The 12,103-nt window shown below is 45.7% G+C and overlaps 1 protein-coding gene across 1 annotated transcript; it reads left to right on the plus strand.

Annotated features, from left to right (window-relative positions):
• The first annotated feature begins 940 nt into the window (after positions 1-940).
• LOC123364416 (sperm acrosome membrane-associated protein 3-like) lies at positions 941-8,193 on the plus strand. Its single transcript, XM_045006539.1, has 5 exons — positions 941-1,114; positions 3,580-3,750; positions 4,007-4,165; positions 5,865-5,943; positions 7,969-8,193. The coding sequence occupies exons 2-5, from the start codon at positions 3,612-3,614 to the stop codon at positions 8,033-8,035; spliced, it is 444 nt and encodes a 147-aa protein (XP_044862474.1). The 5' UTR covers positions 941-1,114; positions 3,580-3,611; the 3' UTR covers positions 8,036-8,193.
• The last annotated feature ends 3,910 nt before the right edge of the window (positions 8,194-12,103 follow it).

The following is a 12,103-nucleotide window of genomic DNA, read 5'->3' on the forward strand; positions in this document are numbered from 1 at the left end:
CCAACCGAGCTGCAATACCCAGTTAGGTACCAGAAGTGTCTTTCTCAGTTCCTGTTGGAGCCGCATGGCACCAGCAGGAGCTCCAGGAGATAATGTGCATTGTATCAAGCAGTCACAATGCCTGGGGAAAACAGGGAGAGAACTCTGCTCCCCTCTGTGCTGAGGCAGAGGTAAGGAGGTGGGAGCTACATTATGTCCCTGACTCTTGAGAGGAAGGATGGTCTTGTGGTTAAGGCACTGAACGGAGACTCAGGAGACTAGCTCCTGGGTCTAGCAGAGACTTGCTGTGTGACCTTGAGTAAGTCCTTTAGGGCCTGACCAGGCTTTTATTCTGTGTGCTTCGGTTCCCCATCTGTCAAATGGGTATAAAAATGCTTCCATTGTCAGTCTTGATAGGAACTGTCTCTCACTCTTTGTGTTTACAGGAGCTAGCATAATGAGGCCCCAAGCTTAACTGGGGCCTCTGGATTCTACCACAAAACAAATAAATAATTTGTTGTTTGAAAGCATTCACTGAATAATTTATGGGAATAATTCTTGCAACTTGTGAGTGTTTTAGAAGTGTTTTTTGTCACAGGTTTTACATGAGCATTTGGTCACATGGCAAGCTTCTGTTGCCTGATTGGAAGAGTTAGAATCCATTTTCAGGTGTGAATACTTGTGATTAAGGATTCAAAACTATTTTTGTGCACATATCCTACAGTAGGACCTAAGCATGCTTTTTGAAGTGACGATTTGAAGAAATATGTTTGCAGTATTCACCCAGCTCTGCTACAGATGACCCACTTCCTTGCATTATTTAATTCTGCAGTATATTTTAGAATGCAGGAGTCTGAGACGTACGACACACAACAAAGCTTTGTTGTGTTGTTTTGAACTGAGAATGATGGTGAGTGATGTCACAGGGACATGGAAAGGAGCAGGTTCTAGAAGAGGGGCAGTTAGAGGGGGAGACACTGGGTGTCGGTTGGGAACTTTCAGACCAGACTCTGCTCTGGAGGAAGCTGTGATCAGAAGCTGTCAGTTAAGGATTTGGGGGTACCATTGTCCGTTAATTTATTAGCCATCCTGTCCAAGCAGGCTCTGGACTGTCCTGCTGTGGCTACTGCCACCGGTAAGAGCTGATAATACCTTTTGCTACTGTTTCATTAGTACCTGCCAACATCTGGAGACAAAACAGAGTGTAGCAAATTAGCATTAATGTGTAGATATTTACATAAGTTCAGGCTCAACCTATCAGAAGCTTGTGCCTTCCCATTTTAGGGGCAACAAACCACTAGTGAGAGAAATATTTGCATGTTTGATGGCTCTGGATAAGGGTCATAGCTGAATCCTTACCTGCAGCCAAGCAGTACTCAGCACCACTGGGGGGGCGGTGTGTGTGGAGGTCGGGGTCAATCGCAGCTTTATACCTTCCTGATTGGGGTGACCCCCCTACTTTCACCCGCAACCAGTACCCTACTCGAGAGACGGGGTAGGGCCAGCCACAGTTAAGAGAACAGCCCAGCTAGGTCATTTTTCCAGCTGCTTTCCGCTGTTGGAGTGATGTGAAACAGGTGGAACAAGGGGGCTAAGAGTAGGCCTGTAGACAGGTCGACTCACCCCTGCAGCGCCTCCTGCTGGTGACTCCTGGGAATTAGCTCCGTTCCAGCACTGGAGCGCCCTCTGCAGGCCGGTGATCCGCCTATCCTCTGGCCCCCATGTCCCTCCCTGGACCCGGTGCACTTTTACATGGGGTGCTGCCCCCTGGCAGTAACCCCTTTCTCTCTGGGTCTCCCCTCCCCAGGGAACCCCCATCCTCTATCCCCACCTTGCCTCAATATATGGCTACTGCCAGTCATTGTCTAGCCCCACGCCCTGAGGCAGGCTGCAGTATCAGCCTACTCATCACTGGCAAGGAGGGTTTGGACCTGCTGCCTTGGCCTACCCCTGGGCTGCCCTCTGCAACCCCAGTACCTCTTGGCCTAATGCTAGGCTGCACCCTGGGGCTTTCCAGGCTAGAGCTCCCCAGCTCCTCTGCCTTTCCCCAGCCCTGCTTCCCCCAGATACCCTGTGTCTAGCTCCCTGCAACCAGGCCCATCTCCCTCTATAGCTAGAGAGAGACTGACTCCCTTTTGGGCTTCTGGCTCACAACCTCTTATAGGGGCCAGCTGGGCCTGACTGGAGCATGGCCACAGCTGAGCCTACTTTCCCCAGTCAGCCCAGGCTTCTTGCCCCAGCCTAAAGGCTGCTTTCTCCAGCCACAGCTCCTTCCCAGGGCTGTTTTTAACCCCTCCAGGGCAGGAGCAGGGGTCCACCCTGCTACAAGGCCCCATATAGATAAATCCAATAAATAATAAACCCATGAAATATTCCCACTCTTACTCTTATTCTTTTATTTATGGTGACAAGTCCTAAAAAGATGAGGAAGAGAGGATTAGGGAAAATGCCTGTTAGCATTACTTATAACTGTATCACTTAATTAACCCCCAAAATGCCATAATGAAATGAAGTAAGCCAGGTCATTTTCAACAAGTCTCTAATGGTGGGTTTAAAAGATCCAATAATGACATATTAAATATTCAGTCTGGAAATACAGGGATTAAAAAAGCCACATTCTTTTTTTTTTTTTTTGGTCTTTGCTTTGTGACCTCAGGAACAAGCTGATAAATTTCAAGTGATTTCAAGATGGAATAGGACAAAAGGAAAAATCTGAGAAATGTGGTTTAAAAAAACCAAAACAGAAAGTATTTGCTGTCTTGTGAGGCTGGAGAATCTGGGGTTTGAGAATCTAAAGGAGGGATGCCAGAGAAACACTAAATGACTCTGAAACATTTTAGTGCCAAGGCTTTTCTTAATATGTACACACAACTCTCCAATTTCACAAGGTTTCTCCCCTCCTGCCTCCCTTCATCCACACACACTCTGAGCCGAGCATCAGAAAAAAACACGTTTCCTTGAAGACCTGTAGAAAAGACCAAAACTTTAGCATACAGGGAGAAACAGTAGACTTGGCAGGTCTGGGCCTTCAATGCCACAAACTATTCTTATAAGGATCCCAGGGAAAACAGGGGGAGGGAGGGAAGAGAAGGGCCTCTGAGAGAACAAAGTTACTGCTGTCAGTGTGGACATGCTTCCAGAATAAGAAGTGGCCATTGGCCCAAATATCTTAGACTTTAATATGTGTAACCCTTTGCCAGGTGGATCGCACTTGTCAGCCTTCCTGTTCCCAGTGGACATCTGACTCTTCACCGTGTACATAATTATGAGAAAGTCAGCTGTGAAGTTCTGATGCCTTTAGCCTCAGTGCTTTCAGTTTCTGGATTAATAAGACTTGTTAGTCTTTTAGGTTGTCCAATTTACAGTGTGTGTTTGTGCACGTATGCACATGCTGTAGTTCCTCTGTGCAAAACAAATACCCCTCTGACGGCAAGATTATAGCCGTGGGAGAAAGAGAAGGTACCATAGCTGGGGTGAAAAAGTTCAATCTTGGGTTACCTCAGAGACAGTCCTGCCAGTACTTGTTTTGGGAACAGGGAGTTAGACCTTTGGTCAAAGAATCCCCCTCTGATAGTTAGTTCTTGTATTTTTTCCTCACAGGTGGAACCGAGGTTCCCCATTCTCTGGCAAAAATGAAGGCGCTCACACTTCTCTTCCTGCTCGGCTGCCTGATCACGGCAAACGAAGCAAAAATCTTTAGCCGATGTGAACTAGCCTATATGCTTCATGAAGAAGGGCTGGATGGGTATGAGGGTTACAGCCTTGCCAACTGTGAGTTTTAGTGCTCCCTCCTTCTCACACACACAGTTCTCCCCAATTTCCCCTCACGCAAAAATCCCTGCACTCTTTCATCCTCTCTGCCACACCCTTGTTCCCGCTGCCTTTTCCCCACTCCCCCTATCTGTCTGTCTCTGCATGCTGTTTCCCTCCTCTCCAGGGCTCTGCCTTCCCGTACTCCCCCGAGTTGCCCCTGTTTCTGTGGACAGCCTCTGCTGTGGACACTGAGCATGTTCTCTTCCCACATCAGGGATCTGCATGGCATTCTTTGAGAGCGGCTTCAATTCGGCAGCAGAGGACGACAATGCAGATGGCAGCACGGACTATGGCATCTTCCAGATCAACAGCCGTGTCTGGTGCAACAACTACCGGAGCCCCACTGAGAACCTCTGCCACATACCCTGCACTGGTACTGTCCCTAACCCCACCCCCAAGAGTGGTGAGAGCCGCTGCAGGATTCCTGCCCATGTCATAGCTGCTCTTCATTCCTCAGTTAAAAATTAACACACAGCTATCATTCCCCCCTGCATGGAAGAGGGGGTGAGCCACCTCCATGGTACCAGCCCCCCTTTCTAGGTCCCTGTGGAGGGCTCCCTGTGGGATCTGGGTGGAGAGTAGATAGCTCTGAACTGGGTGGGGCTGAGGTGGAGAAAACACATTTTCTCACCACTACCCATGTGGTGGTTACCTGGGAAAGATAACAGCCTGGGGCCGTATTACCTGTCATGTGGAACCACTTCCATCATGGGAACTCCCCACTTTTAAGGTGGACACCCAGGCACAGCCACAGTAATGTGTTTTCCCTGGGAGCTACACTGCCTGGGCTGGGGTGGGAAGGCAGGTTCAGAACCCTCCCAGAGGGGATGGGCAGAATGAGGTACAGTCCCCTTTGGCAGGGATACACACAAGACATATCCTGGGATAATAAAACTCTGCCTTTCACCTGAGGGTATCAAAGTATGTCGAACACTTGAATTAATTCAACCTCCCGGTTCACCTGTGGGAACAGTGTTATTACATTGATTACACTGAAGGGCTAATTGATATGACCAAGACCATGCAGCATGGTGGAGCTGTGAACAGAACCCAGGAGTCCGGACTCCCACTCTCCTGTTCCAACCAACACACCAGATGCTCTCTTCAATGGAAAGTAGCAGAGGGTGCAGTGCAGCCTCTGGCAAGCTGCAGTGGGAGGTACCTGCTATTTACCATGTATGCTGACGGGATTCTCCTCTTGACCTTTCTGGGTAGGGCAGAGCCCTTGGATCTCTCAGCTACCCAACAATGGTCCCTGATTCTTTTCTCGTTATGTGGCTTGACAGGCTCAGTGAGCACAAGTTTAATTCCTATGAGCTCAGCCCCTCCAGCCCCATGTTCCCATTATCGCTTGTGTATTCACTCTCCCATGCACCTCACTCACTCTTCCTTACATTAAATCTAACTGTCCTCACAGGTTCTCTCCTCTAGCAACCTCTACCCCCCTCTCTCTCATTGCCTCTCACTCATTCCCTTGGCCTGGCCTCATGTCTTTCTCCCACTCCAATTCCTTCTGCCCACCACCACGTTCTCTTCAGCCCATTCCCCCATCCCATCCCATCGCTGTTTCCCTACCTTACCTTCCCCTCCCAAAAAGAACAGGAGTACTTGTGGCACCTTAGAGACTAACAAATTCATTGTAGCATAAGCTTTCGTGGGCTACAGCTCACTTCATTGGATGCATGTAGTGGAAAATACAGAAGGAAGATTTATATATACACAGGAAACATGAAACAATGGGTGTTACCATACACATTATAAGGAGAGTGATCAGTTAAGGTGAGCTGTTGTCAGCAGGAGAGAAAAATAACTGTTTGTAGTGGTAATGCCCTAGGTTCCCCTCACTCTCCCTGCTCTGACAGTGCAGCAAGGAGGAAAAGGGGAGCCCAGTTCAACACTGCAGCTCTTCAACTGCACAAGCAAGCAGCCCCTTTGGAATGCCACTGGGGGAGCGCGACATAGGCTGGCCAGCAGGGTGCGCAGCTGAACAGCCATGCCCCTTATATTTGGGTGCACCATACTGAGGTCTCATACGGTAAACCCCCATTCATGCTCCCCTCTTTTCCTTGCAGACTTGCTGTCAAATGACATAACGGATGACATCGTCTGTGCCAAAAGAATTGTGCGAGACCCACAAGGAATGGATGCCTGGTAAGGGGCTCCCTCGGAGATTCTCTTTGGAGATACAGACATGCGTTTGTGATTGTGAATGTTTGCCCTTCGCTTAAATCTAACGCTGAAGCAATACAAGTAAACACAATACAGCCTTAGAACTTGGTGAATGGACAGTGACTGATAAGCAAACTCATATTGCCTAATTTCAATTAAGAGAAACCATTTAGGAGAGACTATAGAGAAAGGAACAGAGGGGAAAAAATGTTGGACAAAACAAGGCAAAAATGAGGCATAAAGGGACAGTAAACATTCACATAGCCACTACACTGGCCTCTTTAAGGCTCACCTTTGCCACGATAGCTACACAATAGCTATGCAGTTGGCAGGCTGAGACTGCTACTCATTATACCAACCCTAGTGATTTCATGTTCCCTTGTCTGCCCCGACTTTGTTTTTCCTCCACCTGTTGTCTCTTGTCCTATGCTAAGATTGGAATTTCCTTGGCAAGGTGGGGTCTTTTTAGGGATGTACAGAGCCTAACATAGTGGAGTCCTGAGTCCCGATTAAGGAGTATAAATCATGATAAAGACAGAGTAATAAACAAATAGAGACCGAGAAAGGAGGGCAGAGAAAAATTCCAAAGCACATATAAATATGGAGTTATCACAAGACCCATAGCACTTTGTACAAAAATAGATGTGTGAACTAAGTTCCTGACTAAGTTCCAATTTGGGGAGCCACCCATTCTGTTTTCAGGTTTCCCCTCTGTAGTTTCAGGGCTACATTATCCCTCTGCTCTTCCTGCAGTAGGGTGTTGCTGTGCATATTTCACCACAGAGGCAGCAGTATGTAAGAATGGGTGAGGTAATTTCTGTATGCTATGTAGACAGTAAATTACTTAGGGATCCTTTGGCATGGAAATTACTGCAGCATGGTCGACTAGCCATTCAATGAGCTCAATTCTGCTGCCCTGACACTGAGGAGTACCTTACTCCTTGGGTTTCATTTCAGTGGGACTGTTCCATCAGAGAGGTACTATTCGATGTGGGTAAGGGTGACTATCACGGAGTTCCCGAGCGATGCTCAGGAACTGCACCCTACAAAGCCAGTCAGGACTCTGGTGAAGTCTCCTCTCTGTGAGCAGACTGTCTTCAGGGCAAGAAGCTCACATGGCTTCCACCTTCCTGGGTCTGACCTTTGGAGCATTCAGCATCCTCTGCCCCTCTGTGCGCTTCCCACAGCAAGGCTGCTATTGTGGTCCTGGGGAAGCCACAGGGTCCTGCACCCCCACTTTGCAGTCAGACGTGACTCTTAGCCAGCCAGTAAAACAGAGGTTTATTAGATGACAGGAACACGGTCTGAAACAGAGCTTGTAGGTACAGAGAACAGGACCCCTCAGCCAGGTCCATTCTGGGGGCAGCGAGCCAGGCAACCACGATTGCACTTCATTCCTCGTCCCCAGCCAGCTCCAAACTGACTCTCCAGCCCCTCCTCCTCTGGGCTTTGTTCCTTTCCCGGGCCAGGAGGTCACCTGATCTCTTTGTTCTCCAACATCTTTAGCTATCTCCTTGCTGGGGGGAAGGGCCCCGGCCATTAGTTGCCAGGAGATAGTGTGTCGGCCATTTATGGGCACTCGCCCTTTGCTCTGCAACACTCTCACCCCCTAGAGACTTAAGAAATGCATTGGGGAAACTGAGGCACCCACACAGTATTCAGAGGAAACATTAAGAACAGTCCCACTTCGTCACGGTGACAGAATCTAGCCTTATGATTGCTTACTCCAGGCCAAGTTTAGATAGACTTAGTGTGGTAACACACTGCACAGCACAGGCTGTGTTCCTCAGTCTGTGAGATAAAAGATCCAGGGAGCTTCAGGGTCTCTGTGTGTCCAACATCCTGAAAGAAGAATCCTCTTCCAGGGTTTACTACAACAGATTCCCATCTCTTCTCTATTGCAAGGGACATTAGAGAAACATAATGTATTATTATTATTAATGATAATAATAATAATAATAATAATAATAAAACCTAATATTCACTCTTTGCCTTTTCCTTCCTCAGGGAGGACTGGACAATGCACTGCAAAGGGCGAGACCTGTCTGAGTGGGTGGATGGATGTGACCTGTGAGAAAGTCACCAGCCTGGCTCTGCTATGACTTCTCAGGGCTGTCTATGTTTTCCTGAAAAGGGAGTGTTTCTCTCCCTCCCTGGGCACTTCTGGCAGTTAGTGTGTACAAACAATCCATTCCACAAACCAATAGGAAAAACAAAAAACAACAACAAATATTTTTTTAATAAATGGATTTATTAATTTAAAAGAAATCAGCTCAGGACTTTAGTTTCACATGCTATTTAGGACTCAACTCCAGAAGATTTTCCTAAGCTTAGTTCTGTATGAAACAGCAACTGGAAGGTGAAGTGGCTGATAGGCAAGGTTCTGGAGCTGCAGTTATAACTGGTTAAAAGGGGTTTCCAGAAATTGCTGGGTGCTTTGGGGTTTTCAAAGAGGGCAAACTGGAGAAGCTCAAAGGTGTATGAACTTGTCCACAGAGAATGTATAAGATTTACCTGTATACTAAAGGGAGCGAAATATGTGCCATGGTCTCACTGGTATTTGCTAATCAAAATGCCGAGCAATTCAACACTGTCAGTATCACACACATTCCCACTGAAATGCAGAAAAATGTGCAATAAATATGAAATCAATTTCCAAGTGGCTGAAAAGATAAATAAATGCTACTATAATCCAAAGTTTAGAAACCTTAGCCACAGTACAAGCATGGTGGAGTCTACAATCATCCCGGTTTGTCCTCAGCTGCCTATAGGCAAGTGGAGCCTTGTATCTTGCAGGCCAGTGAACAGAATTGAGCCCCAGAGTTTTGGTGGCTGGTGCATGCAGTAGTCTTGTTTATATCAGATTTCTGCTATTAGAAAGTGGGAGTTTGATCCTAATTTGAAAACCATTTCTAGACCTTCTAAAAATCCTAAATAAAAAGTCCACAATGAAAGCAGGAATTAAATCAAGGACCCAGACTCAGCTAAGGCTGAGAAGTGCACTGTGTAACTCATGGCTTAAGCCATGTTTATACTTCCCTGCGCCTGGGCTGGCTGAGTGCTAGGCAATCCCTCAGCATCAGTTAGATCACCCTGAGAGACAGCATGCATCAGTGACCTATGCCTCCCCCCGTCCCCCCAGGAGCTGATACACCAGCCACATCACCGCTCACCCATTCCCTTACACTAGCTGCAGGGGTTGCATGGGAGTTGCTGTGCTGCTGAAGGATGGGCGATCCCCTGGTGAGCTGAGATGGGATCCCATAAAATGGCTGGAAACACTACTAAATCTTTGGGATCCATTAAGATTATTACAGTCTATTATTAGATTTTTATAGAATTCTTTAATGTGTGTTGATCATTACCCATCCGTTCGATGTGTTCTTTTTCTTTCACTAAAAGGAATCTAAGTGGGTTGATTGGCACAATAGCAGTTGGAATGCAAAAGCTAAAGTGACATTAAGTTTGACACAAAGAGATTGAGAGTGTGATACTTCCCAGGGCATGAGGAAGTCTTGTCTGTGCCTGCTGTGGATCAGGTCCCTGAAACCACCAGCCTCTGGCAATACAAACACTGTCTTCCAGGCCTCTGTAGGCCTCTCTCTGTACAGATTAGCAATAGGCACACACAAAACCCCGAGCCCTCCGAGCATCCCTCTGAAGTGCTCCGCTCCTGTTCCACTGAACACTCACAGAACTGCCAGGCCTGCTGTTCCCAAAGGATTCAATTCAGGATGACCACTTTGCTTAACACATATCTATCTCAAAAACAAGAATAAGTTTATCATCAAAGAACAGACATTCAAGTGAAAGAGAGTGAGAATATTGGAAACAAATGGTTACATATAAAATAAAATCATAACACACTTTCTAGAGGCTAAACGTAGCTAACAAGGCATTCCCCTATCTTCTGCAAGATAGCTTACCTCAAGTTCTTTCCCCTGGCATTTTCAAGCGGTTTGGTTGAGACCCCTTCTCATAAGATCAAGCCCACTGACAGCTTGCCTCAGAGATTAAAGGAATAACTAGGGGTTCCTAGTTATAGTACCCCAGATATAGTACTCGACTCCATTGTTTTAGTTTGCAAAACAGGATAAACCCTGCTGTTTACCTCTTCCTGTTATTTTTCTCTCTTTGAAGATTTCACAATCCTTCATTATTATCAGGTTCAGACTGATGAGTGGAGGCCCATTGTGAGCCATACAATACTTAAGTTACATGAAAACAGATAGATGGTTTTCTTTCAAATACAAAATGTTTATCTATTTTTCACCATTTCTGGTGACCAGTCCCTCGACACAGATCTTAACATAATTTTCCATTTATATACATAACTCCTTACACATCATCCATATATGCTTTTTCCATGTGACATAGGCTTTCACTGGAGACCTCACATGACAGTCTGATGAACTAGAATGTAAATACCACACCCAGGGGATTCCTTTAACCCTTATGCCCTCTGCCAGCTGCCATCAAGAGGTCCCCGAGACACATAGTTAAAGAGAAATAGTTAGTTGTCCCCACTTGTGAGAATTGTCTGTGCCTTGTTATTTTTTGCTATCTTTTGGCAATGTACAAAAATACCAGAAAGTTGTTTTTGCTAAAAGGAAAAAGAAAATCTGAGCAACCATCCTGTTATAAATGGAGTTGGGTCTGAAAATATTCCCAGGTTCATCAAACTTTGGCAGTTTTGACATCCCAACCTAGATTAAATAGACAGCATGGGGCTGACACTGAAATAATTAATGATAATCTTTTTCACAAAAGGCTCCTCTCACCTCAAGACTCCAGATCTTAACCCACATGAATGTTGGCATGTGAAACATCTATATCACATAATGTATCCAAATTGGGAGGAAACAGATTTCCATCTCAGGTTTTCCCCCCACCCTAAAGCTAAGGACAGTAGGGTGGATTAAGTACCAAATTCTCCTCTGTGATTCAAACTACGGCTCTCTGTTACATATTCTATGCATGTTCTGCAGATTTATGGTCCTATTAAGTGCCTGGAGCAGACATAGAAATATGATGGAATTCTGTGAATTTCTTGATGGTATCAACTACAGTTGTGTCAAACGATGTGTCGTAAAAGGTCTTCCTGGATATTTTGAACAGGTAGAAAAATACTACTTGTGCTGCATTTTTGTAGCACTATGGGGACATCGAGTGGTTACTTTGGGTAACAGCTGATTGGTATCCTTCCTTTCGCCGTATAATTATAGAAGGGAAGATTGGGAGTCCTAGATTTCACTTTTAGTCAGACATAGAATAAGTAACTCGCTTTCAATATTATCTATCTGTAATCTCAAAGGACATGCAGAATATATTTTCCTTGGTTTCTGTGTGAAAGCAAGTTTTCCATTCATTTCTACAGCTAGCATTTGCTAGGTTTTCTCTATCTCCATATTTCCACTGCATTTCAGAACCTGTAAATCTTGTGATGACGTGAGTATTCCAGGTAACTTGGCCAGCACTGATGTCTGAGCTAGCTAACCAACTGTTAGAAGACCTTGCCAGCAGTCATGGACAACAGGGATCATGAGATCATCTCTAGACACAGTATGAAAACTCCCACTAAGGCATGAAAAATGACATATAGGGCCTGGGCATCTTCCCATTCAAGTCAAAAAGAGGCTCGCCACTGACTTCAGTAGAAACAGGGCTGACCCCATACAGTACGTCAGTGCATAGCACTGCATTGCTTAAGACTATTTCAATATTTCCATTATACGCCCCATCTTTCAGAAGTTTATAACTTGGACATAAATATTCACTTGGCAAAAATCTCGGCAGCAAGCAAATTAGGGGATTTGTTTTTAACATTTTTTCCCACACACCAAAAATCTTCCTTGGATGTTTTTAACTTAAAAGTGTGCTACTATATATAGATGTTTACCAGTTGCATGGGATTTTTGCACTCCTCTAACTTAAAAATGACTTCACTCTTTCTTAAAGGAAAACTGCAATACAGCTTAATGGCTATCCCAATTACTACATCCAAGTGCAAAGAGGGGTAAGTCACTAATAGGAACAACATTCAAGCAGGAGGTTACACTATGGAGAGACTGATCCTATAGGGTGCCCAGTCCTGCAGTCCTTACTCATACAAATAATGCCTGTTGCAGCCAGTGGAACATTT

This window comes from Mauremys mutica, chromosome 2 (assembly GCF_020497125.1).
Source record: "Mauremys mutica isolate MM-2020 ecotype Southern chromosome 2, ASM2049712v1, whole genome shotgun sequence".
Lineage (NCBI taxonomy): Eukaryota > Metazoa > Chordata > Testudines > Geoemydidae > Mauremys > Mauremys mutica.

Excerpts from the sequence above, each read along its gene's own strand:
- LOC123364416 (XM_045006539.1), top strand. The coding sequence starts at position 3,612 with ATGAAGGCGCTCACACTTCTCTTCCTGCTCGGCTGCCTGATCACGGCA. Across the intron at positions 3,751-4,006 it reads GGGTTACAGCCTTGCCAACT|GGATCTGCATGGCATTCTTT; the intron begins GTGAGTTTTAGT and ends TTCCCACATCAG. Across the intron at positions 5,944-7,968 it reads CCACAAGGAATGGATGCCTG|GGAGGACTGGACAATGCACT; the intron begins GTAAGGGGCTCC and ends TTCCTTCCTCAG.